This window comes from Oculina patagonica, chromosome 7, assembly GCF_052425735.1.
Source record: "Oculina patagonica isolate OP01 chromosome 7, crgOcupat, whole genome shotgun sequence".
NCBI lineage: Eukaryota > Metazoa > Cnidaria > Anthozoa > Scleractinia > Oculinidae > Oculina > Oculina patagonica.
The window spans coordinates 8317915-8342159 of NC_135764.1; the positions used below are offsets into that span (position 1 = coordinate 8317915).

The window sequence follows — 24245 nt, forward strand, 5'->3', positions numbered from 1 at the left end:
ATACATAGCTTCCTCTGCTTGGTAGAAAATAGCGGACCAATTTTTATTAGCTCCAGAGCAGACTATGCATCAACAACTATGGGAGTTGCATGAATGATGCTCATAATTTATGAAAATGAATTTATGACCGATCGTTAAGGAGGGTTGGTTAAGAATTTTCTAATATTGTCAACAATGAATGTACATAGAAGGTTATTGTTCTAACTGCGGTGTTTCACCTCAGTTTTGCAATCTTTATTACATCCCATCGTTTTGAACAATTTCACTATGATGCACTCAAAGTACCGTATTGTGTGGTAACTTAAAACAATTTACTTTCCAGTCCGATTATTACGGACCCGTCTAATTTTGCCACCGCAAATGTTACTTTTCGCTGTTCTACCCCTACGCTGCTTCCCTCATCAGATAAATCTTGCAGTTAGTCTAAAAAAAGAAGAAGAGATAGAAAACTGTTATAAACGTATAATAAATCATTGACCATTATTATTTAAGCAACTCAGTTTGTTTAATTAGGCAACTCCGTCTATGTGTTTAATTACGACCCTTTACACATTTTTATCGGTGTACAATGGTTTCTGACTGCATGCATTTTGACGTCAAACCCAAACTTTTTTGTGACTTGATAACCTACCACAAACTTTGTCCTTGATTTCACCTAGTTCCTTAGCCAGCTGATCAAAGCTTTCAACAGTTAAGACACTTCCATTTTCACCAGCTATGTCATGCAAGGTTTGACTGTTGATCCCGTTTCCAATACCCACTGCTACGGTGTATAAATCAGCAACCTAGCGATCAAAGAGAAACAAAACAACACCATTAAACAATTGATCCTGATGAAATTCCACAAGCCAACAACCTTGATCTAGGAAGCCTAGCCCCGTCTCAGTCCAAAACAGCTCAAATTTGCTGACTTATAAGTTTAAAAATTGTATACCCCATCTCAGACCGGAAGTGAAGAGGATGTTTGTCTTTGTAAAATTTTCTTCACAATACTTCAACATTTGCTATCTATTTTCGCCTATAACCAAATGACATGATTTGGGTAAACAGAAAGAAAAAAATTGCATACTTTTTCCCCATTCTGCTACCCCAGCTCACACTAAAAGGCCAAAGTGCAAACATTGTATCCCCGGGGGCTACTCAAACCTTTTTAATTTGGGGAGGCTCCAGCCAGGGGTCCAAAGTATTACCTTTTCACATACCGTTTTGACAGAAAAGGTACCTCTTTCATATTCCTTCGATAGATAATGGTACCCCTTTCACATAACTACAGAAGAGCTATTACATTTTGCACTTGAATAACCGCATAAAATACTTAATTGAAGCAAATATTCTGTTTGGTCTGTTCGAGAAATTTTGAAAGTCCCTTTTAAGTGCCTTAATGAGACTAATGTAAGGATTGTATATAGTATTTTTCAAAAAGCTGATGTTTTAACTGTGTGGAAATAAAGATTACCCAATGACAGTTTTCCCCACCCTTCTGTATACTCCACCTTTTGTAATCCCCACCCCCAATATAAGGAATAGCCTTCCAACCCCCACCCCCTCTCAGCACAGGCCCTGAAGGTCATAAATGCGACTCCATCCAGTTGTTTATATCAATATTTAGTACACAAGGTGGTAACCCCTGGAGGGAGAGGGTATACGTAGAATAGCTTGACTGAGCAAAAGAGCATATTCTAGACATACCTTAGGGTCCTTGTGAAAATCAGCCGCAAACGTCGAGAAATCCTGGGATTGGTGCGTTGGTTTTCCATCCGTCAACATGATCATGACGTTTGGATTAGTCGGCCTGTCTCCTCCGCTTGGTGAAAAAAGATTATCTCTAGCTGCTTTCATTGCCCGGTCAGTCCGCGTTTGAAGCTTCAAAGTTAATGGAATTTCTTCGATTCTTTTCTTAAGTTTTTCTCTGTTGTACAGAGTTTCGTCTTTAAACGTAAACTCAGTAACAACTTCGCGATTGAATGTTATGAGACCAAAATGATCTTTGTTGGGAGCCGGTTCAAACTTGTCCACGAGTTCAACAAGGGAGGCAATCACCTTCTGTAGGTTCTCGAGTTTAACGCTTCTAGATTTGTCGAGCACAATGCCAATGTCAAGGCCAGCTGAGCAAGGAGGAGCTATTAAAAACAAATGGCGAAATTAAAGGCTTAGATTAAGGAAATTCTCCTTAATAAATAACCTTACACTTGAGCTGTCGGTCAGTCAGTCAGTCGGTCAGTCAGCCAGCCAGCCAGTAAGCCCGGTTCCAGGCCTCCTTCACTCACTCGCATAGTGCGGATTGGCCTGGCCAAGGGTTAGTCAGTCAGTCAGTCAGTCAGTCAGTCAGTCAGTCAGTCAGTCAGTCAGTCAGTCAGTCAGTCAGTCAGTCAGTCAGTCAGTCAGTCAGTCAGTCAGTCATAATCAATTATTCTAAGCATACGAAACATCGCTTATCCCGTTCCTCAATTTATAGGCTTGCTAATCATGTTCGTTTAATTTTTTTTTATTTTTTTTGCCACACAAAGTAATTATAAAACTTGGGAGTCTCAAAGATGAAATCCGTAAAAGAACGGAGAAACAGGCGGAAAAAAGGAAAAAAATCCCCTGCTTCACACCAAATTTCAGGAGCAGAGAGCAAACGTTTGAAAACAAACCAAAGTTCAATGTAATCACTCTTCACCTACCACGTGGGAACTTCATTCGGTCTGGATAGGCAGTATCATTCCATAGTCTCATCAGTTTTGTCGTTCCCCCTTATTCTTCGGGACATAGTATACTTGTACGTATATGACCTAGGAGGTGATTCGTTTTTGGATCAAGGGTTTGGGGGCTTATGCGTTAGAATAAGTGATGGAAGCTTGTAATATAATCATTGAAACTGAACAACAAAAAACTAGGATAAGTACAACATGTTTTTCGTTAAAAGATTGTTATCGTAACTTTTTTTCTTAGACGGAAAATTAGTTACAATTACAACGCCAGTACTGAGACTTACGACATGCGTTAGTATTGCATTCTTGCGTTCCATTAGCCGGTCCAAGTTCCTCACAGTCCCTGCCACCGTGTTGTGGAGGGGGGTTGGTACACTGCCTTGATCTAGTTTGGGATCCTCCATCACAAGTTACACTGCATTCAGACCATTCAGACCACTCCGTGTAATTGCCATCGATTGCTATGAATGAAGAAAGAAAAAACAATGAACGAATAAAGTGTGAGAAAGGTTTTAACTTTTTAAAGCGTGCAACACTCTTCGGAAACTCATGGGCCCAGTTAAAATCGATTATGGTGATAACTGTTGCCGAGAGATTACACTGCAGAGCAGAAAAAAGTTTTATAGGAGGATTTATTTTCGCTGAAAGAATATTGCTCAAACGACCCTCAGAAATATTTTGACGCCCCTGTTAGATATCAATACTTCCATTAATTAAAAAAAAAAAATTCTAAGGGGACAGACCATGAAGACAATTGTCGCTCCTGTAAATATCTTATTGCTGTAACCATTCATCAGTAGGACTGCCTAAATGTGTGCAATTCCACAATTGGTTCCGGTTTTATTAAATCCTATACCAATTACCCACGATGTGAGCACAGTTACAGACAAGACATAATAATAAGGAAAATAACGCAAAATAAATGTTATTTACCTTGTTAATACAAGGTAAATAATATTAAGTAATACTGAAGTTTTTTTTAAAGAATACTTGCTTCTCTATGAATACGTAGTAAACGTCCAGGCTTAACTACCACCAAGCTTGAAACCGTATTTTATTAAACAAACAACAACAACACAACAACAACCACTAGTTACAAAAACAGCAACGGCAGAAGCAGTATCAATACGGTCAGAAAACGCGGCAGAAATAGTAACAAAAACAGCAACAACAGATTACGAACCACAACAACAATAACAACATTAAAAAAGAAAAATAATTCGGAAGGCATCCACTAAGCAAAGCGGATGTAAAGTGGCCAACTGACAAGTGGTTATGCCGTTGACCTGCCTTTGATTCTCGGAATACAAACACTATAGCAAATTATATTTACTCACGGCATGGACTCGTGTTACATTCTTGTTTCTCTTTGGCTGGTCCCAAAACTTCGCAGCCCATTCCATCGTATTGTGGAGGGGGTGGTGCAATTTCTAAAGCGAGTCTGGACTCCCCCTCCACATGTTACACCACAATCAGACCACTCGGACCAACTGACAAGTGGTTCTGCCGTTGACCTGCCTTTGATTCTCGGAATACAAACACTATAGCAAATTATATTTACTCACGGCATGGACTCGTGTTACATTCTTGTTTCTCTTTGGCTGGTCCCAAAACTTCGCAGCCCATTCCATCGTATTGTGGAGGGGGGTTGGTGCAATTTCTAAAGCGAGTCTGGACTCCCCCTCCACATGTTACACCACAATCAGACCACTCGGACCACTCAGTATAGTTACCATCGATTGCTACAAAAAAGGAAAACAATTGACTTTAATCGGGCTACATCGTGAGCCATATATGCTCTTCGGTGTCGTCGGAAACTTATTCGGTCTTCTCAAGGATACTAATCTAACTGACTGTAAATTAATACAAGAAACAAAACAAACAGACATACGTACATAACATACATACATACATACATACATACATACATACCTACCTACCTACCTACCTACCTACCTACCTACCTACCTACCTACCTACCTACCTACCTACCTACCTACCTACCTACCTACCTACCTACCTACCTACCTACCTACCTACATACATACATACATACATGCATACAGACAGAGAGACAGACAGACAGATAGATAGACAGACAGACAGGCAGACATACAAACAGACAGACAGACAACAACAACAACAACAACAACAAAACAAAACAAAACAAAACAAAACAAAACAATCATCGACTAATGACCAGAAGAAAAATTGATGTTAGTCCTGCTTACAAAATACCTAGCTCGAAATGTAATAATTTCCTTACTAATTCCAGCAGTTTACTTGTCTTCCTCAACAGTCTTGTTAAAATTAAAGTGTCAACCATGTTTTTCAAAAGTTAAAAGAGATAAAAAAAAAAATACTCACGACAGGGTTCTGGGTTACATTTTTGCGTCTCGTTAGCTGGACCTAGGTCGTCGCAATTCTGTCCACCGTGTTTTGGATGGGGATTGGTGCAGGTTCTCGAACGCTCTTGCTTTCCTCCTCCACAAGACACGCTGCAGTCAGACCACTCAGACCATTCGGTGTAGTTACCATCGATTGCTGTGAATTCAAAGTCATGGTAGGAAAATCACTAGCTGTGTTTAAACCCTTGTATGAGGAGCTCTTATATATAGTATATGTAGTACCAGCTTTCAGGTATACTCCCGTTTGTATGTCAACTGCTATTTTTTTGTTTGACGTATGTCATTAAAAAAATCACACACTTCACAAAGATCATCTTCCTGCATCAATAAAAAATCTTCTATACCATCCCCGGGTACCATCCCTGTTGAGAGGACGGTCGTGCCACTTCTACGTTAACTATTTCTTTACAATTTCAACAGAATAGATTTTAATTAGTATTTTGTTTGTATTGATATTTATTATAACTCCATGTCTGATAAGTTGGAACTATATGCTGGGAGAGACAAATCATTCCGTTAAAACGAAATGATCAAACTCACGGCATTTGTCCACATTGCATGACTGGGTTTCATTAGCCGGGCCGAGGCCCTCACAGTCTCTTCCATCGTATTGTGGTGGGGGGTTGGTGCACTGTCTTGCTCTTGTTTGAACTCCTCCTCCACACGTTAAACTACATTTAGACCATTCAGACCACTCTGTGTAATTACCATCGATTGCTATTGGGAAGAATACAGCTATTTCAATAAACGTTGTCGGGTCAAAGCTTAAAGCTAAAAGGCAAGACCGTATGGCGTTCTGGTATCACTACAAATTTGCATATAAGCTTCATTAAGCACATCACCGTGGAGAATTCACGAGTTTGTTTTCCCCAGGAGGACTTTCTGTAGCTTTACCTTCACTGTCGCTTGGTTCTGAGTTTTGAAAATTCCTCAGTGCTAAAACCACCTTGTTTCACATGTCTAAAGAAATAGAAAACGTGCAATTTCGCGTTTGTCATGTTATTATGTCATTAGTATTCAGCACGGCAGTTTCCCTCTTCTTCTACCCATACTGTATTTCAGTCTTGTCTTTAAGCTTGATCCGCACAACGTTAATTGAAATAGCTGTACACAATGATTTATTTTTCTTTCTGTCATATTGCTAAGCACAATGTTCATAGTTTCCTTACACAAGGTGTATAGTCACACTGTTTACAGTGCGTATACCACACAATAAAAAATTGATAAATACACCATTGATGGACTGAATAATTTAAATGATTCAACGTGATTTTATTGCATCTGGCTTCAATGATTTCAATGCCACGTGGGAGTATTTTTTCCACGGCAAAGAAGAATTGTCAAATTCAAGTGCAGTTCTCCAAAGAAAACTAAAACATTAATTATGTAACCCTACAAAAATCCCATGATTATGTCTTAATTTTACACACTGATCAAATTAAGGTATCAGTGTACCCCAAAATTGACCATTTTAAAGAAAAATATATTTTGGTATTTTCGGGTAGATCTCATTAAGACCTTTCATTTAAAAAAAAGAGCACGGAAAAAGATTGTCTCTACACAAAGTTATGAACGAAAAACTTTTCTTGCCATTAATTATTTGATATTGATAGCTGTCAACAGGTTGTCTAAAGAAGCGCGGCGATCTACCGTTGCATGATTATCACATCACAGTTCTTGGTTTTCGACGAGATGTTTTGAATGGTTTGCGCTGGCAAACGTTTTTTATACGTGAAAGAAGAAACATTTTCCCATGCCTTTCTCATGTTCAAAGAATGCTGCAACAACGGGAAAAGACTAAAGATTTGGCAAATGCACAAGTAGATAGCGACAGCGAATATTTTTCGCCGCTTGAAGCGGTAACGCCACGACCAGGTTCCTCGGCTTACTTTAGGACCTTAAAGATGCTTGCGACTCCACGTTTTTGTTGTTTTAGATTTAAGACGGAATCCACTAGGAAGTCGAGTAATATTTATTAAAGTTGGACAAAAATCAATTTCCAGAATAATTTAAATCCTATTGCGTTATTTCCCACCCTTAATAAAAGGTAAAGATGTAAGTAATTATCCGTGATAACACCAACAACAATTTCTTATCAGAGTCTGAGAAAATGAATTTCAAAGTTCACAAGGTATGGGCAAAATCTCACGTGTAGCCATTTTGTAAATTCTTTTTAAGCGATTCAGTGGAATTCAGCGGAACTTCAAAATGTGTTTTCGATGTGTGGTGTTGTTAGCAAAGATTTCTTTTGATAAGATATTTGAAGCAGTAAAACACAAGTTTGCAATAAGGTGGAAATAATTCTGGTACAACAATTTCTTATCAGAGTCTGAGGAAATGATATTTTAAGTTCACAAGCTATGGGCAAAAGCTTACATCTTTTAAGCGATTCAGTGGAATTCAGCGGAACTTCAAAATGTGTTTTCGATGTGTGGTGTTGTTAGAAAAGATTTCTTTCGATAAGATATTTGAAGCAGTGACACAAAAGCTTGCAATCAGGTGTAAATAGTTTTGGTACATAATTTTGTCCAATAACTACTCGAAGTCCTGGCGGATTTCCTCTTAACATTTCTAAAACTGTTGCAGTGAGACGAAAATTGTTATAAAGCGAGCGGTAGAAATAAAATTATGCAACAGACTGTTTCCGACCAGAAGCAACATTTGACACCGCTTTGAACAAGTTCTATTGTTAAAGTAAAACGAACCTTCATTCTATCGCTCAACGCGTGATCATTTTCACACGTCTTGTGTAATTAATCTCATTAAAGCGGAAGTACGCCCCAAAACACATTTTCTTTCGCATCTCGTAAACAAATTTTCGAAGAGAGAGGTGCACATTTTAAGTTCGTTTTTAATGGGGTTTCAACAATTTTCGCTGAAATTTGGCAAGAATGTTGCCCGATAATTGAGCAACAAAACTATGTCGGCGAATTTTAACTTTTTTCCTCTTTCAAAAGTTATGGCTGTTTTAACACAGAGAATAGCTGTTGCTTACACTCTGAAAGTTTAACTACGTGTCAAAAACAAACCAGACAAGTAATCAATATTCCCCGACACAGTTTCTTAGAGAAATGTGTGAAGAACACATAGCGATGCTAATCGCTTTTTCCCACTCAAATTTGTCCGGAAACGAACCCGATTTATGAGCCTCGGTACTTCTGGAAAAAACACGCTCATTTTGGATAACATTAATATTTTTAGTAAAAATAAATATATCTTCGTAATCTACAATTCCTAAGCTTTCAGAAAATATATACTTTTCTGGGGTTTGCGTTAATTACCAGACGGTAAGGCAGCTCCAACGCATGATGGTCATTTGGGGTACACTGATACCTTAAGCTCCCGTTTAATTTGCAACCATGCCCAAACTAATTTCCACTTAATATTTACTCACGGCAAGGATCTGGGTTACATTCTTGGGTCTGATTAGCTGGTCCCAGTTCATCGCAGTTCTTTCCACCGTCCTTTGGAGGGGGGTTGGTGCATTTTCTTGATCGTATTTGGGAACCTCCTCCACAAGTTGCACTGCAATCAGACCACTCAGTCCATTCGGTGTAGTTGCCGTGATGGCGAAAAAAGGGGGACTGACAACACACAAAAAGAGACATGGAGGGAAAAACAACATGCAAATGAACCAGCAAGGACGGGGCATCGTGTCTGAGCTGGCCCAGTCCATCGCAGCTCCACCAACTGGGAGAGGGGGGTGCACTGACCGTGTGCGAGCCTCCCCACAAGTACACGCCTGACCACCAGTCCATTCTGTGTAGTTACCGTCAATCGCTAACAAAATAGGAATGGATTGGTATAATTGAGATTAAATTTGGGTTTTGAGATCAGAGAGATGTAAACAGGAAAGAATACGTTGCTGTCTACGTTGCTTATAATTTATTGTTGACCAGATTGTAATACTAGATAGAAAAATTAGTAGGTTAACATAAAAAAGAATACATCTGCAAGGCATGATGACAATCAATCCTTTCATCGTAACGTTATTGTAGCATGGAACAAAGAATAAGATTCCAGCTTAGACTTAGCGTGCGTTCCTTTGAGTTGTATCAGGATAAAGATTTATGATCCACGATCACTCGAGTCATGGTGCAACAAATTAAAGAAACCGTTGAGTCCCCTCTGGACAAGGATTTTTTATCAATTCCTTATCGATTCCTCATTAACGCACTTTGATACGATGCGATCTCGGATCATCGATGCGTACTCCAGATCTTCCCAAAGGAACTCACCTTTTAATTTTGAGAATTTGAAGTGTACTTCGCTGGAAAAATCGTAAAAAATGGAAATGAACGATGATTGGCACTAACTATATTCGTGCTGTGCAACCAGTTATACACGGGGAGCAGGGATAGCGCAGTGGTGAGAGCGCTCGCTTCCCACCATACCGTACCCAAATCGCAAGAGCCAATCAAAAGCGCGATCACTGTCCTGATATCCACGATATCAAGTCACTGACCTGATATGCCACCATATCACGGACTGAAAAAGTATGTTTCCGTACGATGAATGAAAAGAGGTTTACCAATAAAACAGAAACGAGTATTTTTAATTAGCTGGTGCTTACCGGTTGTAAAATGAGAAAAACTTTCCCGCCAAAACTAAACTTGAGCGCGCTCGCCAATTGCGCGATGTTTGCCGACGAGACGAAACATTCACACTATAAAAACTACAGGGACACCAGTAATTGTGTTACCCTTTAAAAAGTCGTTTTTTATACAAAGAAGATAAATTCTCTTGCATGGGCCCGCGCACAACCGCCGTGTCCTGAAGTGCAAACTTATGTGTCAACTTACGGCATGGTTTAGGGCTACAGTCTTGAGTCTCGGCACTAGGCCCAAGGGATAATTCTTCACAGCTTCTTCCACCTTGTCCAGGAGGTGGGTGGGTGCAGGTTCTTGTACGCTTCTGTGCGCCGCCCCCACATGTTACACTACATTTAGACCACTCGGACCACTCAGTAAAGTTACCGTTATCTTCAAGACAAATTAAAAAGGTAAATTCTGTCTTTATGGCTAATTAAAGGCCAGTGTTTTACCCTTTCTTCCGGTCGCTTTCGCACTTCGCGCTCTGTAGCTCACTTTCCCTCTCCGCTCTTGGTACGTTTCCTTATCATGAAGCCACCAGGGGGACCGCTTTTTGCATGTGTTGGATTATAAGGTGTTTTTTGTTTTTTTGTTTTTTTTTTTGTTACATGAGATACTAGTCTATCGCAGGCTACAACTAAGCATTTTTGTTAGGTTTCCTAGCAATTGGCCACTACCATTAAAACGTCTGGGTGGAGAAATATACTGTGAGAGTAAAATATCAGCTACCCTAAAAACCCAACACAATGATCACGGCCAGGGCACAAACTCAGCATAGTAAGGCCGCTGCGTTTGTCACTAAAATACTATAGCAAATGCACCTTAACCCAGATTCAAATTAATAAAACTGGAGAAGAAAAACCCCAGATGTTCTTCACTACTTAGTAGAATGGTTTGAATATTTGCATGTAAACTCTCTTTAATGGCATGGTTTAGAGAAACTACAGTTATACGACGAGTTGAGTTATTTATTTATTTTCCTCTTCTTCTTCACCTCCCGCCTCGAATAGCTAGGCTAATTGCGGGAGGTGAAAAATATTGTAAATAATTTGATTGCCTAAATAAAGTTTTGTTGTTGTTGTTGTTGTTGTAGATATTCTTTTAAACCTATCGCACAGGACGTAGCTAGGCTATAAGGTGACTTATTTTGACACTTACGTGGAAAGATGGATAAAAAAATTCTTGCTACTTACGACATGACTGCGTATTGCATTCCTGTGACTCAGAATACGGACCGAGGCAGTCTTGGCCGCCGCCTTGTGGAGGAGGATTGGTACAGGTTCTGTTACGATACCGCACCCCACCACCACACGTGACACTACATGCCGTATATGAGCACCACGCACTCCAACCACCGTCTATAACTATAGTCACAAAAAAAAAAACAATGAAAAGGTTAGCCTGACTTCAGAAGAACCAAGACAATAACCATGTATATGAATTTCACATCGAACCAAAGCAACAATTAATATCGTACAATCACGAAAACTAGCTACACGAAGCCAACTTAACATGTAACTTATCAGTTCTTTTTCCTTTTCCGTCTGACTGGCATGTGCGAATCCGCCAGATCTCATTTAAATCACTGGTTTATGTATGATATTTTTGCAGCTTTCTTGACCTACGTCTACTGCTCAGTGAACTTATTAGATCAAACAAATAAAATACGGTCACACCCCCTTCAGAGATCAGCCCTGGTGCGTGAGCGTATGCAAAGCTCTGGAAGTCTCCGATGCAGATGAATGAGTATGTAGTATTTATTCTTCTGTTTTTTAATAAAAAAGTAACATTGTTTTAAATGAACGCTGAGGTAACAAAATAATTTTATGTTCAGCACAATCTTGAATGCAGACAATGCACACCTAAAACGATATTTCCATTCATTATAAAAGGCGATAAATGTACGTAACAGTAATTTTATGTAATACATCTAGTACAATAAGAAACCAACATTATGATCAAACAAGTGTATAATTGAATATGCCTTTTGAAGCAGCCATAGTTTCATTTCAACCTTATTTGTCTCCCGGGCGTTATAATTTAAAGTGACAAGCAAACGAGACTAACTTTGAAAACTGTTCAGTCTAGCAGCATTTCAAAAACCCATATCGCAATATTAATCAGTTCCAATCTTCGTCACGTTTGGCCATCCGTGCCTTTCTCTTGTATTTGTTGTGTTATTGAAATGTTCCCTCTCTGTTGAAGTGGCTATATTTATATTTCACCGAATTTTAAAAATTGCCATTTCCCTTGTCTCAATTTGGCTAAAATCCGTGACACACTCCCTTTAAGTGAAACCTGTTGTAGTAGACTACCCGCCATAAGAAACACCCGAGATTGTACGAAGGAACCTACGAGAGGATCGACTGTAGTTATATTTTCGAAATTAATCTTATTTAAGTCAAACTACTTCTCTAAAGTACCACATTTGCATGTGCCACACTCCTGCGTCTCCACGGTTGGTCCTAAATCGTCACAGTTTTTCCCGCCACAACACGGCAGGGGATTGGTGCAAGTTCGTGTTCGCCTCTGGAATCCTCCTCCACAAGTTGCGCTGCACTCCGTGAAATTTGACCAGTTGGAATAACCACCATCGATAGCTTAAAGGTTAAAGAGAGTAACAGTCAAAGATAGGGTATAGAGGATCTCCTTCAGAAGTACTTAGCAAAAGCCCTATCCAACAAGATGAGAATATTCAGATAGTAAATGTTTTTAAAATCTACCGCCATCCAACTGAGATTGCCTGTTTGTGTTATTACTATTTGCAGAATCGGCTTGTTGCCAATCTACTTTGGATTGATGTATTCCTGATTTCAATTATTTCATTTCAAATACTGAGTATATAATTTTGTCATAGTTGTACCTCCAAATAACTATACTTTTGGCTTTTTGGACTTTTTTTAAAAGTAGTTTAGCAAGATTTTTACCTTTTAACTTGGGGAGTAGCCTTAGAATCGGAATTAGGTTCCCTCTTATTACTTTTTCCGTCTTGTCCTTTTTTCTATTTTCTTCACTTCGTATGTTAGTTACACGTTTTTTTTGCTGCGCACACTTCATAGCATCGTTAAAATTTATGGTTATTTAGTTGCTGTTTTAGGCTAGATTCAAACTTATTCCCAAATTACAAGAGATGAAAATGTAAATCGGTTCACAATAAGAACAAGGAAAAATAAAGAAATAAAGAAAAGCATCTACACTTTTGGTCCTCACGAAGAACGAAAACTTCAAAATAATTCAAACATACGGCATGGAAATGAATTGCATGCTTCGGATTCCATGGCGGGTCCCAGGCCACTGCAATCCTTTCCTCCGTTCTTTGGTTCAGGGCTGTTGCAGGATCGCTTGCGAATCTTTAGACCACTTCCACAAGAGGCACTGCACTCTGAGAACTTACTCCAGTGAGAGTAACCACCATCAACAGCGCTAGCTGAAAAAAACGAGGAGGATTTTCAGGCTGCAACCTAAGTCTCTATTGACAGCTTTTAGAAACCTTGCATATTCACAATGAGGTACAGTAAAAACCCGCATATAAGAACCTAACATGTAAGAACCTGTTAGGCTAAAATTTTTATTTTTAAGCACCCTTCACATAAGAACCATTTTAGGCTAAAATTCTAAAACAGGTTCTTATATTCCAAAAAGAAAAAAATAATCTTCTCAAAAAATATAGAATTAAAAAATCTTCTCAAAAAATATATTTATAACACAGTCTGTACACATTATAGTTACAGCATAGTTACATAAAACCTGTCCTCCTTGAATATAATTATTATATTATTATTATTTCTTGAACAAAAGTTAAGAACCTAATTAAGAACCTAGTTAGCCTAATTTTACACTACATACCATTTATATAAGAACCTGTTTAGGCTAACTTGAAAAAACCTAGGTTCTTATACGCAGATTTGTATGTATCCTATACAAACTGCAACAACTGCATTTTAAAGTGACATGGCAGAACTGTGATACGTTCATTTAAACTATGGGTTTCTTGTAATCTGATTTTCCTGATCTTTCAAAAGAAACCATAATTAGAAGCTAAAAACTTTCACAAATCGATAACAAATTTACAAAGATGTCCCTTTAGAACTAAACATCGAACTTTTCTAGAAAGCTTTGTAGAGTGTATAATACAAAATGTTGAAAAACATGAAAAATTACCTGCAGAATATCCATGGACTGCAAAAATTAGAAAAAAGAAAGAAATTAGTTAATCAAAAGTTATTTTTTTAAATTTAAACTTAAAAGTCGTGACAGAATTAAACAAGTAATATTCTTTGGGTTAATACTCTGAATTCAGGGCTGTACTCATGTATTTCTCACAATGGATGTGTAATTTAAATGACTTATATATGTCAACTGTGGACAAGAATTAAAAAGAAAAGATCTTTGCAGTTGTACAGAGACGTTTAAAGTTGCAAGGAATGCCTCATAAAATTTCAAACTTCCGTGGAATTCGTCGGAAAGCCGGTGCAAACGTTCCGTGATCGTAGATTTTAACGCAAATGCACAAATTGCACTTCCATTAACGAATGTTTCGTTGTTAAAATGCGTGATTTTATAATGTCTAACCTGCAAGTGAAAGAATTGTCAATCCAGTGAAGTAAAACTGAACTTGCATGGTCACCTAACACTGAAAAAGAGTAAGAGAAGTTATACCTATTGAAAATGCATGTTTTTTTATTATTTAGTTATTATACCATAACAACTATTTTCGACACGATCGCACAGTAGCCTGCGAACAGGCCCACGAGCGGCGCCTGAGGGGGAGTACGTGGGCCCATTAGGTCCCGCACTTCCGCTCGCTTCGCTCGTGTTCGCCGCTCGCTTCGCTCGCGGGGGCGGAAACCCCACTCGGGAGCCTGTTCGCAGGCTAATCGTACAGTCGGTTTTTAACCAAAGGGGGTGAAAATGTTTATATACACGGAATTAAAGTTATCACGCAGTTAAAAAACCGTGACATTAAAGTTAAAAGGGCGTTAAAATATGGTTGTAACAAGCTTGGAAATTGAATACTGTTCAATAATATTTCTAGATACATGACCTGAGTGCATTTGCTTTAAAGAGATCGAAAACTATTAAATTATAGATCTGTAGGTTTCATGCGTCGACTGCTTGTTTATTGAGTCAAATTACTCCAGCACTTACCATAAAAATAAGCATTGTTTAAAATTAAACAATTATTCAAGTTAGTTTATATTAGTGAATATTTGAAAGTATTTCCTCGAGAAAAAACTTTATACCCGAGGGAAAAGAAAGCCATCTAGTTTTAGCGAGGGAATAGCTGTCACACGGCAAAAAAATAAAAATAGAAAAGCCCGTATTTTATTCATATAAGCTATAGTCATATTCACGTGACCAATAAACAATAAATAAAAGCGAGGGGATACGAAACAATACGTCTTCCGTTTTTATTTTAACTTCCTCTTGTTTATGTGAACACCCCATCAAAGCTAGCAATAGCATGTCATTATTTATCAAACCAAAAGTAAATTTTATAAAAAAAATGAGTTCTTAGTAAAGTTCTTTTATTTCTAACAAGCTCTCAAACAGGCTTATTACAAAAATAATTTTGGTCAAGGAATGATAGAAGTTGTTTACTTTTCAGGGAGAACGATGTTGCAACATTTTATTTTAATTACATGATATGCAAAATGTATGTCAGAAGCGCACATCTAGGTAAATCAACAACAACACACGCACAACTATACCAAATTCACTACTATTGCTCTTTTATCCATGCTTAAACCACACCATTAACGTCTTGCTGTAACAATAAACAACTAACCGAGAAGTCGGCATCGCTCCTCGCCAGGGACAATTTAATTTTGTCAATGAAAGTTTCAAACCAACATCGAGGGAGCAATCAAGCAATCATGAAGGCTAATCTGTCCCGATCGCAACAAGTAAAATCTACGGCGGCTACCCCAGGACCAAACTGTTCCTTTTTAGTTACTGTTCGCTGCCATAAGATCTCGAAAATTAAAATTTCTCCTAAGTCTAGACCCCCTCGCAGCCAAAATTGTTATGAGAAATGAAGTGACATGTTTCCATGGCAACTGAGTCGAAGTTCCTGCACTTGTTAATTGCATTAGCACATTAAATGCAAAATTCACCCTCTTATAAAGACCCGAGAAATTAGCACTCATTGACTTTTTTCTTACCAAACGATAACGAATTGTTAGACAATACCGAACAGTAAGCCTATAGCTCTTATCGATTGCAATCACCTTTCTTCGTGAAGAATGAACCAAGTTACAATAAGCCATTAATATTGCTCACTTCAACAGGTTAAACACACGTTGATAACAATGTAAACAATGCCATATTTACGTGATAAATTGCATTTCTTGGCGCTAAATAAATTTTGTTTATTTTACATATTAGGAGGTACAGAGGCGAAAAAATAGTTCCTTCCTATAATAAATTTTACCACAGCTAAAATACTAAAACAACTGCTTACAGTGACTGTTGTACACTGACTAGGGTAAAAATATCGAAACGTTCCTCGTTAGGCTTGCTTGCTCTGTCTTTTCCACCGAGGACATAAAAATAGACCGAATTATTTGCTCTGTTTTGAATTAAATTTGAAATTTATTAGATTAGAATTCCAACCTTTGACGCAACCGGCTAAATAATCCTGCCTAAACTGTCTATTTTTAATTTTGTGTTTGAAATATATATATATTTTTTATTTTGCTTATCAAACTAGCTAGCATTTTTGTTTTGAAAAAACATCGTGATCTGATCACAGAAAAGTCCACTACTTTAATGTAGGACTTGCAGACAGCGCGAGCTTGTGTGATGTTATGTGTACTTTTCAAACCTGACGTTTCTAGAAGATGAACATTCACAACAGGACGCCAATCTTTCATATTGTTTTTAAAGTGCATCATGATTATATTAAACATCTCGATTTAATAGATGAAGAATCTGTTTAACAAAAAAAGGTTAAAACTGATAGTAGAACGCGATACGTCGTGACTCATGCGTTTTGAAACCACGACGGAAATGCTGAGGACGACATAAATTTTAAACAGTAAATTTATATATTTTTTAAAATTGCTTGGCACCCCGGGATTATCTAGGTCGGTTCAGCTATCCGCTTCGGGACTATCCTTAACTAAAGGTGATCATGTACAACCAACCCTCCGGCTCAACTAGAGAGAAAAAAAAAAAATGGAAAATTCACCGTTCTAATTGACGTTCTACGCAAAGGCCACAAAATTCGGTCATTTTTTACTGCTTTTCTGCAGAGAAGACTTATTAAGCAATGTAACAGCATATTTAAACGCACATTAAGCCATTGTCATAAATTCATTTTACCTTTCAACACGTTTAGCGTTGCGTCGTTGTCTTGGTTTGCCTTAACTTTCTTATCTCACGCACGTAAGCGCCAGACGTTTTTAAAAACCACCGGCCAGCCGGTTTGCTGGTTTAGAGTGACAATGCTCTGATAGAGAACCGCTTTCGAAGCATGTACTGTTCACGTGATCTAAACCAATGAAAATCACCGACCAATCGATCAATCAACCAATCGCTGAATGATTTGAAAGAATGATGTCCAAGGTCGGCCGAGCGTTTTAGACGACTCCTGGAAACAATTGGAAGGGTACTTTTTTCAATTGCCAAGTCCATGTTGTATCAACCATTAAAGCGCACGACTTCAACAATATCACCACATTAATCTAGGAATTATTATTTTTTCTCGAAGTTAGTTTACGCCAATAGTGCAAAAACAAAAATATACAGAATTACGACTTCCGCTTATTAAAATAGAAGATCTGCGGAAGAATGGACAAATGCGTGGGATTCCTAAGAAGCCATTACAACACTGTACATAATGAATTCTCGTAGAACTATTAGAAGAGTTTCTGATTCATATTGTCCCAAACTGTGAAACTGTTCACGAGTAAGAGAAAAACATATCACTGTTTATTTTTTTCCAGGGCTTTTGTTAAGCGAACAAACACTTTCTTCCCAAACTAGATGTTTTTCTCTACAGATATCCGGTCGTTAATTTTTTTTGTCAACCTTAAAAGTTCCTGGTACGTTATGAAAATCAATCAGAGCTTTTAGGGATGCTAACCGAGGTAATTTCAATGGCAGTTTACAGTGTTTACTAGCCTTTTTATCGGCTGTTTAGCCCACCAATTTGACAATTCCGTCAAACTCACCGAGGAGCGCATTTGTTTTAAAGACAGTTTACATAAATATTAATTTACTGTAACCACTGGAAACTACACAATTACGGCGTCCGGACATTTGAATAGAAAGTATGCGGAAAGATAGGCAAATAGTGGGCTTTCAAACAAACGATTATAACTGTTCATCGTGAATTCTTGCGGAGCTGCTCGAATAGTCTCCGATTCATAATGTCTGAAAATATGAAGCTATACTTATTAGAAAAGCATCACTGTCAATATACTTTCTCGAGGGCTTTAATTTGACACGGATGCACTTATACTACTTCCGGTGCTAGATGTGGTTTAACTTAACGTTAACATTTTTTTAGACTTCCTGGTGTCTTACAATTGGGGAAGTTAAACTGTGTTAATTTTTCAATGTCGAACGTAATTATTCCTTCTTGAACAAAAGTCCTGTTTATTTGGCAATATTTGACGAGGCTTACCTTCAGCCGAGGTTTGATTGAAATTCTGTCATGTGATCTAAGAGGGTCTCAATGGGGTGGTGGCTTTTACGGTTAACGGTTTAAATTTTGGCTTTTTTACGGCTAACCGTTAATTTATTTCCATAACGGTTAACAGAAGTTAAAAGCTATAATTCATTGTTTTAAAAGGTTAAAAATTAATTTCCATTATTGAAAAACATATTTTCGGTCTCAGGGCCATTCTGGGACGATGAGGTGAACTAGTTTGGTTACTTTATTGTTACCGAATTTTTACGGCTAACGGTTAAATTTTTCCAATTTTTACGCCTAACGGCTTAATTTTTGGCCATTTTACGCCTAACGGTTAACCCCATTAAGACCCTCATCTAAGAGACAGCAAGAGATCGTATGCGAAAGCACATCGTTTGCGCTAGACTCTGAGTGTGACGAGTTGTTGTTGTACCAAAATAACTTTTTTGTATGATGTACTTTTCAAAGAGAAGTGCAAAAGGCAAGAAAAATAAATTTGATTTAACGACAGGTGACACATGATTTGGTGCACGTATGACATTCAGCATGAATTTTATACCCCACAATGGTATGTGTAAAGAGTACTGTAGGCCTAAGATATTGATAAGGACATCAAAGATATCTTAAGAAGAAATTAAAGGAGAAAAGGCGAGCATTTTTGAGCCTATTCCTGTGTACTTTGGCTTGACAGGCAGTCAACACTGTCGCCTCTTACTTCCGCTTTGGGGATATTAGAGAAGCCTTTATTTAAATAGGGTTACTCCATCAGCTTTACAATAAAAACTGTTATCCTTAGAGGCCCTAGTAAAAAGTAAAAATTAAAAAGTCGCTAAAAGTCTTACAGTGTACCTAAAATGGAAGTTAAAAAGATTAAAATATATAAGAGATACTAAGATATAAGCTAAAATTATGTTACATTTGTATAAAATCGAAAAATTTAAAAATTACATATTATTTTGATAAGAGTTATAAATTTGGCAACCGGAGTAATAAAAAGACTTTTTCGCAGCTTCTGTCCGTACTTTAGGCAAATGCAATAAATCAGCTTGCCTTGTTTGTCTTAGTGCTACATCTCTATTAAAAGTAAAATAATTCTTAAAAAATTGGGGGACTTTTCCATCAATACACCTACGAACTAAATTATAAACATGTCTCTGGCGTCTTGTCTCTGTCGTCTCATAGGCAAGATTCTTTAAGGCCTCATCACTGTTATGATTATGAGAAAGGACGTCTCTGATTCACAAAACATGGCGTGAATAAAGCTTCATGCTATATACGAATTGACCCCGGAAGTGTTAAGTGCTTGTGAAACTTAGTACTTAACGGTATCTCTTTGTTTGTAATATTGAAGGAAATATCGGCTTTCAAAAAACGACAAAACAAACAAACAAACAAACAAACAACGCGTTACACAAAAATATCACATGTAAACACATCGGGCTCAAACTTCAAACAAAAGAATGGTTTGAAACAAATGCAAAAGCTTAAGATTATTCTATTGTATTCTATTTTATTCCTCTAGCCTTGTTCTCTGAATTGTGACACCCGTGGATCATTTCATGACATTGTTGACAAAAATGCAATGTCGTAAGTAAATTCACAGCTTTCGTTTCAAAACTCCAAGTCTCAACTTTTCTGCAGTTATTTTCGTGACAAAAAGGTCCATTATAAACGTGTTGACATGTTTGCGTTTATTACTGAATAATGCCTGAAGCAAGAATGGGTAAATGTCAAAAGAAAAAAAATAATTTTGCGAATCCGATATATTCTGGAAGTTCAATATGCTAGCTGGTTTCACACCATCAGTGAGGGATGCTGGCGACAAATCGCACAACCTAGTAGCTCCTCTCTCTCGCGAAAAGACGAAGCAGCCGGTAGCGAGCGCAAGCTTTTCAAAGCTAGTTTGCACCAATAGAGCTAGGACCAAATTGTATTGTGAAAACTAGAACCATTAACTGTAACCATTGGAAACTAGTTTCATCCGCAATAACGGCTTCCGTAAAGAAGACTTGAGGAAGAATGATTGTCCGTTTTCCTAAAAGGGATTGCAGCTGTTATGTTGAGTGACGAATTTACGTTGAATTCATGCAGAAAACTCGCTAGAAAATCATTTATGACAATGATTTTTCAAGGGCTTTAAGTTAGCAGGAATTGGTCTTAGTTCCGGTACTAGACTGTTTTCTTCTTAAAGCATCCGGCCGTTACTTTTTTCGTTAAGACTTCCTGCAGGGTCGAATATCTACGAATATAGTTCAAAACCTCTTAGGAAGTTAGCACCTCTTTTTGTTGAACGTATTTTAGTATTTAAACGGTAGATATAGGCATATTTTTATCCCCTAAAATTTTTTTATCTGTTCGGATTTCCTAGCTGAAAGTCTAGTGATCCGAAAGTCATAGGGATCAAAACTTACCTTTTCGAAAAAATTCCAGCCAGAGAAGGGCTCCCAAAAATTCTAGGTGACCTTTTTAGAGTAAAAATCGTTAAAAATGAACAATTTACCATTTTTAGATTTTTTTAGATATTCGAAAATCTAGGAAAGGCAGGCAGCAAAAAAATTTACAATGAATGTTCCGAAAATTCTAGATCTCAAATCGTCTTCCGAACAGATATTTTAACGAAATACCGTTGGGTGCCCCTGTTCCTGGTGTCATCATGTATAGCTACTGAATAATGCTGATGCATTAAACGCTTTTCAGGGAATGTTGCACCTCCTCGTGGACTTGGTCAAATTTCAGTGGTCAGTTTGTATGATTCATAGTTTGAACACACTAGAAAATATGCTTTTTACAAGCCAGATCGGGCAGACCACTATTACAGATACAGCCTCTTAAATGTTCCTGTACAATTGGAATAATAAGACTCACTTTTTAAGGTGATTTCGATTGGAATTTAAAGCACAAACATCGCTTATATAACTGGCCATTTCTTTTTTTGCAATTAAACTGTAAGAACGTTTTAGAAATATTTCGTTATGTGTTGATTGGTTGTTTTGATATCATTTTAAGGTGTCTTTAATGGCCTTCACACGACAAACAATTGTTGGCAATTTAATTTCTTGTTGATAAACTCAAGTTCGTGGGCCAAAACGATACAACAACAGTTTGCAAACAAGTTGGGGTAAACTGGGGTAACACCATCTTCTGGTTTTTGTATTGTTTAGCTCATATTCGTCGTGTCAACGATTGGCAAACGTAAACGTGGGTTGCTAACTAATCAACAATCAAATTTTGCGCTCTATTCACCACGTGATTTGCGTGACAGTTCACTTTTGGTGGACGACCGACTGCACGAGTGTGTAGCCACTTTCATTTTTTACTTAAAGGCCGCGGTATCTTCTGTGCGAAGTTTCTGGAAAAGGAAGGGAGGGATTCCTGCTAATGTAAATTTTCGTCCAAACCTTCTTTCTTCTCCAATGCTTTCTGTTTCTTCTCCGACGTTTAGCATAAAATTATAATAAGATAACAACTCTACGTGAGTTCCATTTTACCACGGCGGCCACAGTTTGTAAGTTGGCGTGTGTTGTGGTTTGACAAGAGTCTGATGTATTAAGGCATTAGTTTGCCAAATTTTTGGCGTTTGCCACAACTTTAACTCGATTTTCGTGTTAAAACCACTTAAGCCAAGTTCTTTAAAACTGGATATGTTAAAATCACAACCATCCACAGAGCTCCTTTTAGTTTACAAATTACTTAATTCAGAAAGGCTTTTAAAGTAGGTAGTTATTGCTATATTTTTTTGTAAGATATGGACTGCTAATTCAGAATCCCTATACAAAAATTTTGGCAAAAATATTCCTTTTCTCGTTTTTTATAAAAACCCACTTGCAGATTTTTCTAAACTTGGTTTCCAAGTAGACAAACCTTATCATGCAAAGTTTCGAAGTGAATTTTGAGAAAATCAGCCTTGGTTAAAAACAAAAGCTACCACAATCGTTGCTATGGAAACTTCTGCTGCTAAAAGAAATCGTAAACAATTAAACTTTAACATGTGTTATCATTATAGTGACGCAGTTTGGCAAAAATCGGAAATTGCCTTTCGATCTGATTTGATTTTTTAAAACTTGCAATATGACGGCTAAAAACTACATTGCAACTTCTTTACATAATACATTTAGCCCAAACTGAAACCAAAAGTGTCATTTTTGACAGTGAGATGTACGTGCACTTGTTAAATTTATATAGGATATGCGTTTTGTAGTCTGAAATTTAGCCGTCCTCTCGTCCCTAACCCCCCAACGGGGGGGGAACGGGCGAGAGAGTCTCTCTCGCCCGCGCCCCTCCGTTGGGGGGTTAGGGACGAGAGGACGGCTGAATTTCAGACTATGCGTTTTGGAGCTTGATTCGTGCAACAACCATATTTTCTATTTAATCAAAAAAAAAAAACATGCTTAAGAGGGCGTCTTTCTTAGAAGCACCCACTCAATCTCGCTTAAAAAATAATTTTGCCTGAAACTCTGTCAGCTGAAAGACATTACCAAGGCAAGAACTAAAACAGATATGGTTTGATTTGAAATGATATTCTGGCCGCGTTAGGAGCCATAAAATATTTTCCCTTGTCGGCGCCGGTCACAACGTCTCGAAAATTGAAAAATATGCACTTTACGTAACACTGTAAAATATTTATTTCGCATCATCCAGCCGCAAATTTTATATCAACTTGCTCATAAACCTTTCTAGTTTTACAAGACAGTCACAATTTGCCTCTCGATTATCCTGAAAAGGCAAAATCGAGCGTATTATGACCACTACTAATCGCTTTTGAGCAAAGGCTGTAAATTGGCTTCGATTTAGAGGCTATTTTGTAAATTTTGGGACCAACCTAATACTTCTAGCCTATCCAGCCGACAAGAGTAGTCGTTTATCTACAAATATGTGCAAAATCCCATGTACGTTTTCAATATTTCAAAAATTATGACCGTTTTTATCAGCACATGTACCAGCATTTTCGATTTTTCGCCTATATTAAAATCGACTTCTCTCGAGCAGATTTTGACACACATACAGCCTACCTGCTTCTCATCTCGGCTTATGTCCAACGTTAGACGGTTAACAATCCCCAGATTGCTATAAAATCTCATAATAACTCCAGCAAATTGGTAGGTATTGCCTTCAAAACTTGAGCACCACGGCATCTATCGAGTCCCTTGTTAGCGAGCGAAAGCCCGAATCCAAGGCTACATTTCGCACTAAATACCCCATTAAACACCGTTTCAGAGCCGTATTTCTTCGAGAATCAGACAAAAGACCCTCCGAGACTGGTATTTAGAGAACATAGCCGCGATTTGAGGTCTTAAATTCCGAAGAAACAACACCATTTACAGTGTACATCTCGACAATCGATACTGTGTGATGCTGTTTCCGCAGAGGTCCGCATAAATGGGGAGACCGCTGCTCGCCTGTGCCAACAACCACGGCTAAATGTTACCATATTTTTTTAAATCAAAATTTGGAAAGCAATTTCGAGTTTTAAAGAAATCAATCCTATAAATAAATAAACAAACACGAAGCCTCGTGCCAAATGGCCCATACTGTCACAGCTTATCCCGGTCTCGATAGCATTAAGCGGCTAGGAATATTTCTACTCCCTCCTGGATGGAATTCTAGTCCATCGCAGTTCCCCCACCCCCCCCCCCCCCCCGGCCCTCCCAGCATTATTTTGCCGGTACCTATTTATACAGCTGGGTGGGTAGAGGCGCTATGAGAGTAAAGTGTCTTACTCAAGAATAGTACAACACAGTAACCCTGGCCAGGGATCGAACCCGGACAGTTCGATCTGGAGTCCGGCCGGCGCGCTAACAAATAGGCCACCGCGCCTCCCATATGAATGAATGAATAAATCAATAAATAAATAAATAAATAAATAAATAAATAAAAATTGCCTCATCCTGCCATTTTTAATTCTCTGGACAGT

The 24245-nt window shown here is 38.0% G+C and overlaps 2 protein-coding genes across 2 annotated transcripts in view; one reads left to right on the forward strand and one right to left on the reverse strand.

The window, feature by feature from the left end:
* The window catches only part of LOC144661647 (lysophosphatidic acid receptor 3-like), a 668415-nt gene that overhangs the window by 287419 nt on the left and 356751 nt on the right, over nucleotides 1-24245 (forward strand). The window lies entirely within an intron of this gene.
* LOC144661639 (coadhesin-like) lies at nucleotides 164-17141 on the reverse strand. Its single transcript, XM_078522446.1, has 12 exons — nucleotides 17020-17141; nucleotides 14266-14326; nucleotides 13855-13872; nucleotides 12938-13120; nucleotides 12117-12293; nucleotides 10887-11057; nucleotides 9904-10083; nucleotides 5061-5237; nucleotides 2978-3154; nucleotides 1690-2120; nucleotides 632-785; nucleotides 164-423 (listed from the first exon to the last, which is right to left on the reverse strand). Exons 2-12 carry the CDS (start codon nucleotides 14312-14314, stop codon nucleotides 419-421), a joined length of 1722 nt encoding a protein of 573 aa, XP_078378572.1. The 5' UTR covers nucleotides 14315-14326; nucleotides 17020-17141; the 3' UTR covers nucleotides 164-418.

Coding starts and splice junctions, on each gene's coding strand:
- LOC144661639 (XM_078522446.1), bottom strand. CDS start 14,314: ATGCAAGTTCAGTTTTACTTCACTGGATTGACAATTCTTTCACTTGCA. Junction 12,294..12,937: donor ATGCAATTCATTTCCATGCC/GTATGTTTGAAT, acceptor TTAACCTTTAAG/CTATCGATGGTGGTTATTCC. Junction 11,058..12,116: donor GTGTGGCACATGCAAATGTG/GTACTTTAGAGA, acceptor TTGTGACTATAG/TTATAGACGGTGGTTGGAGT.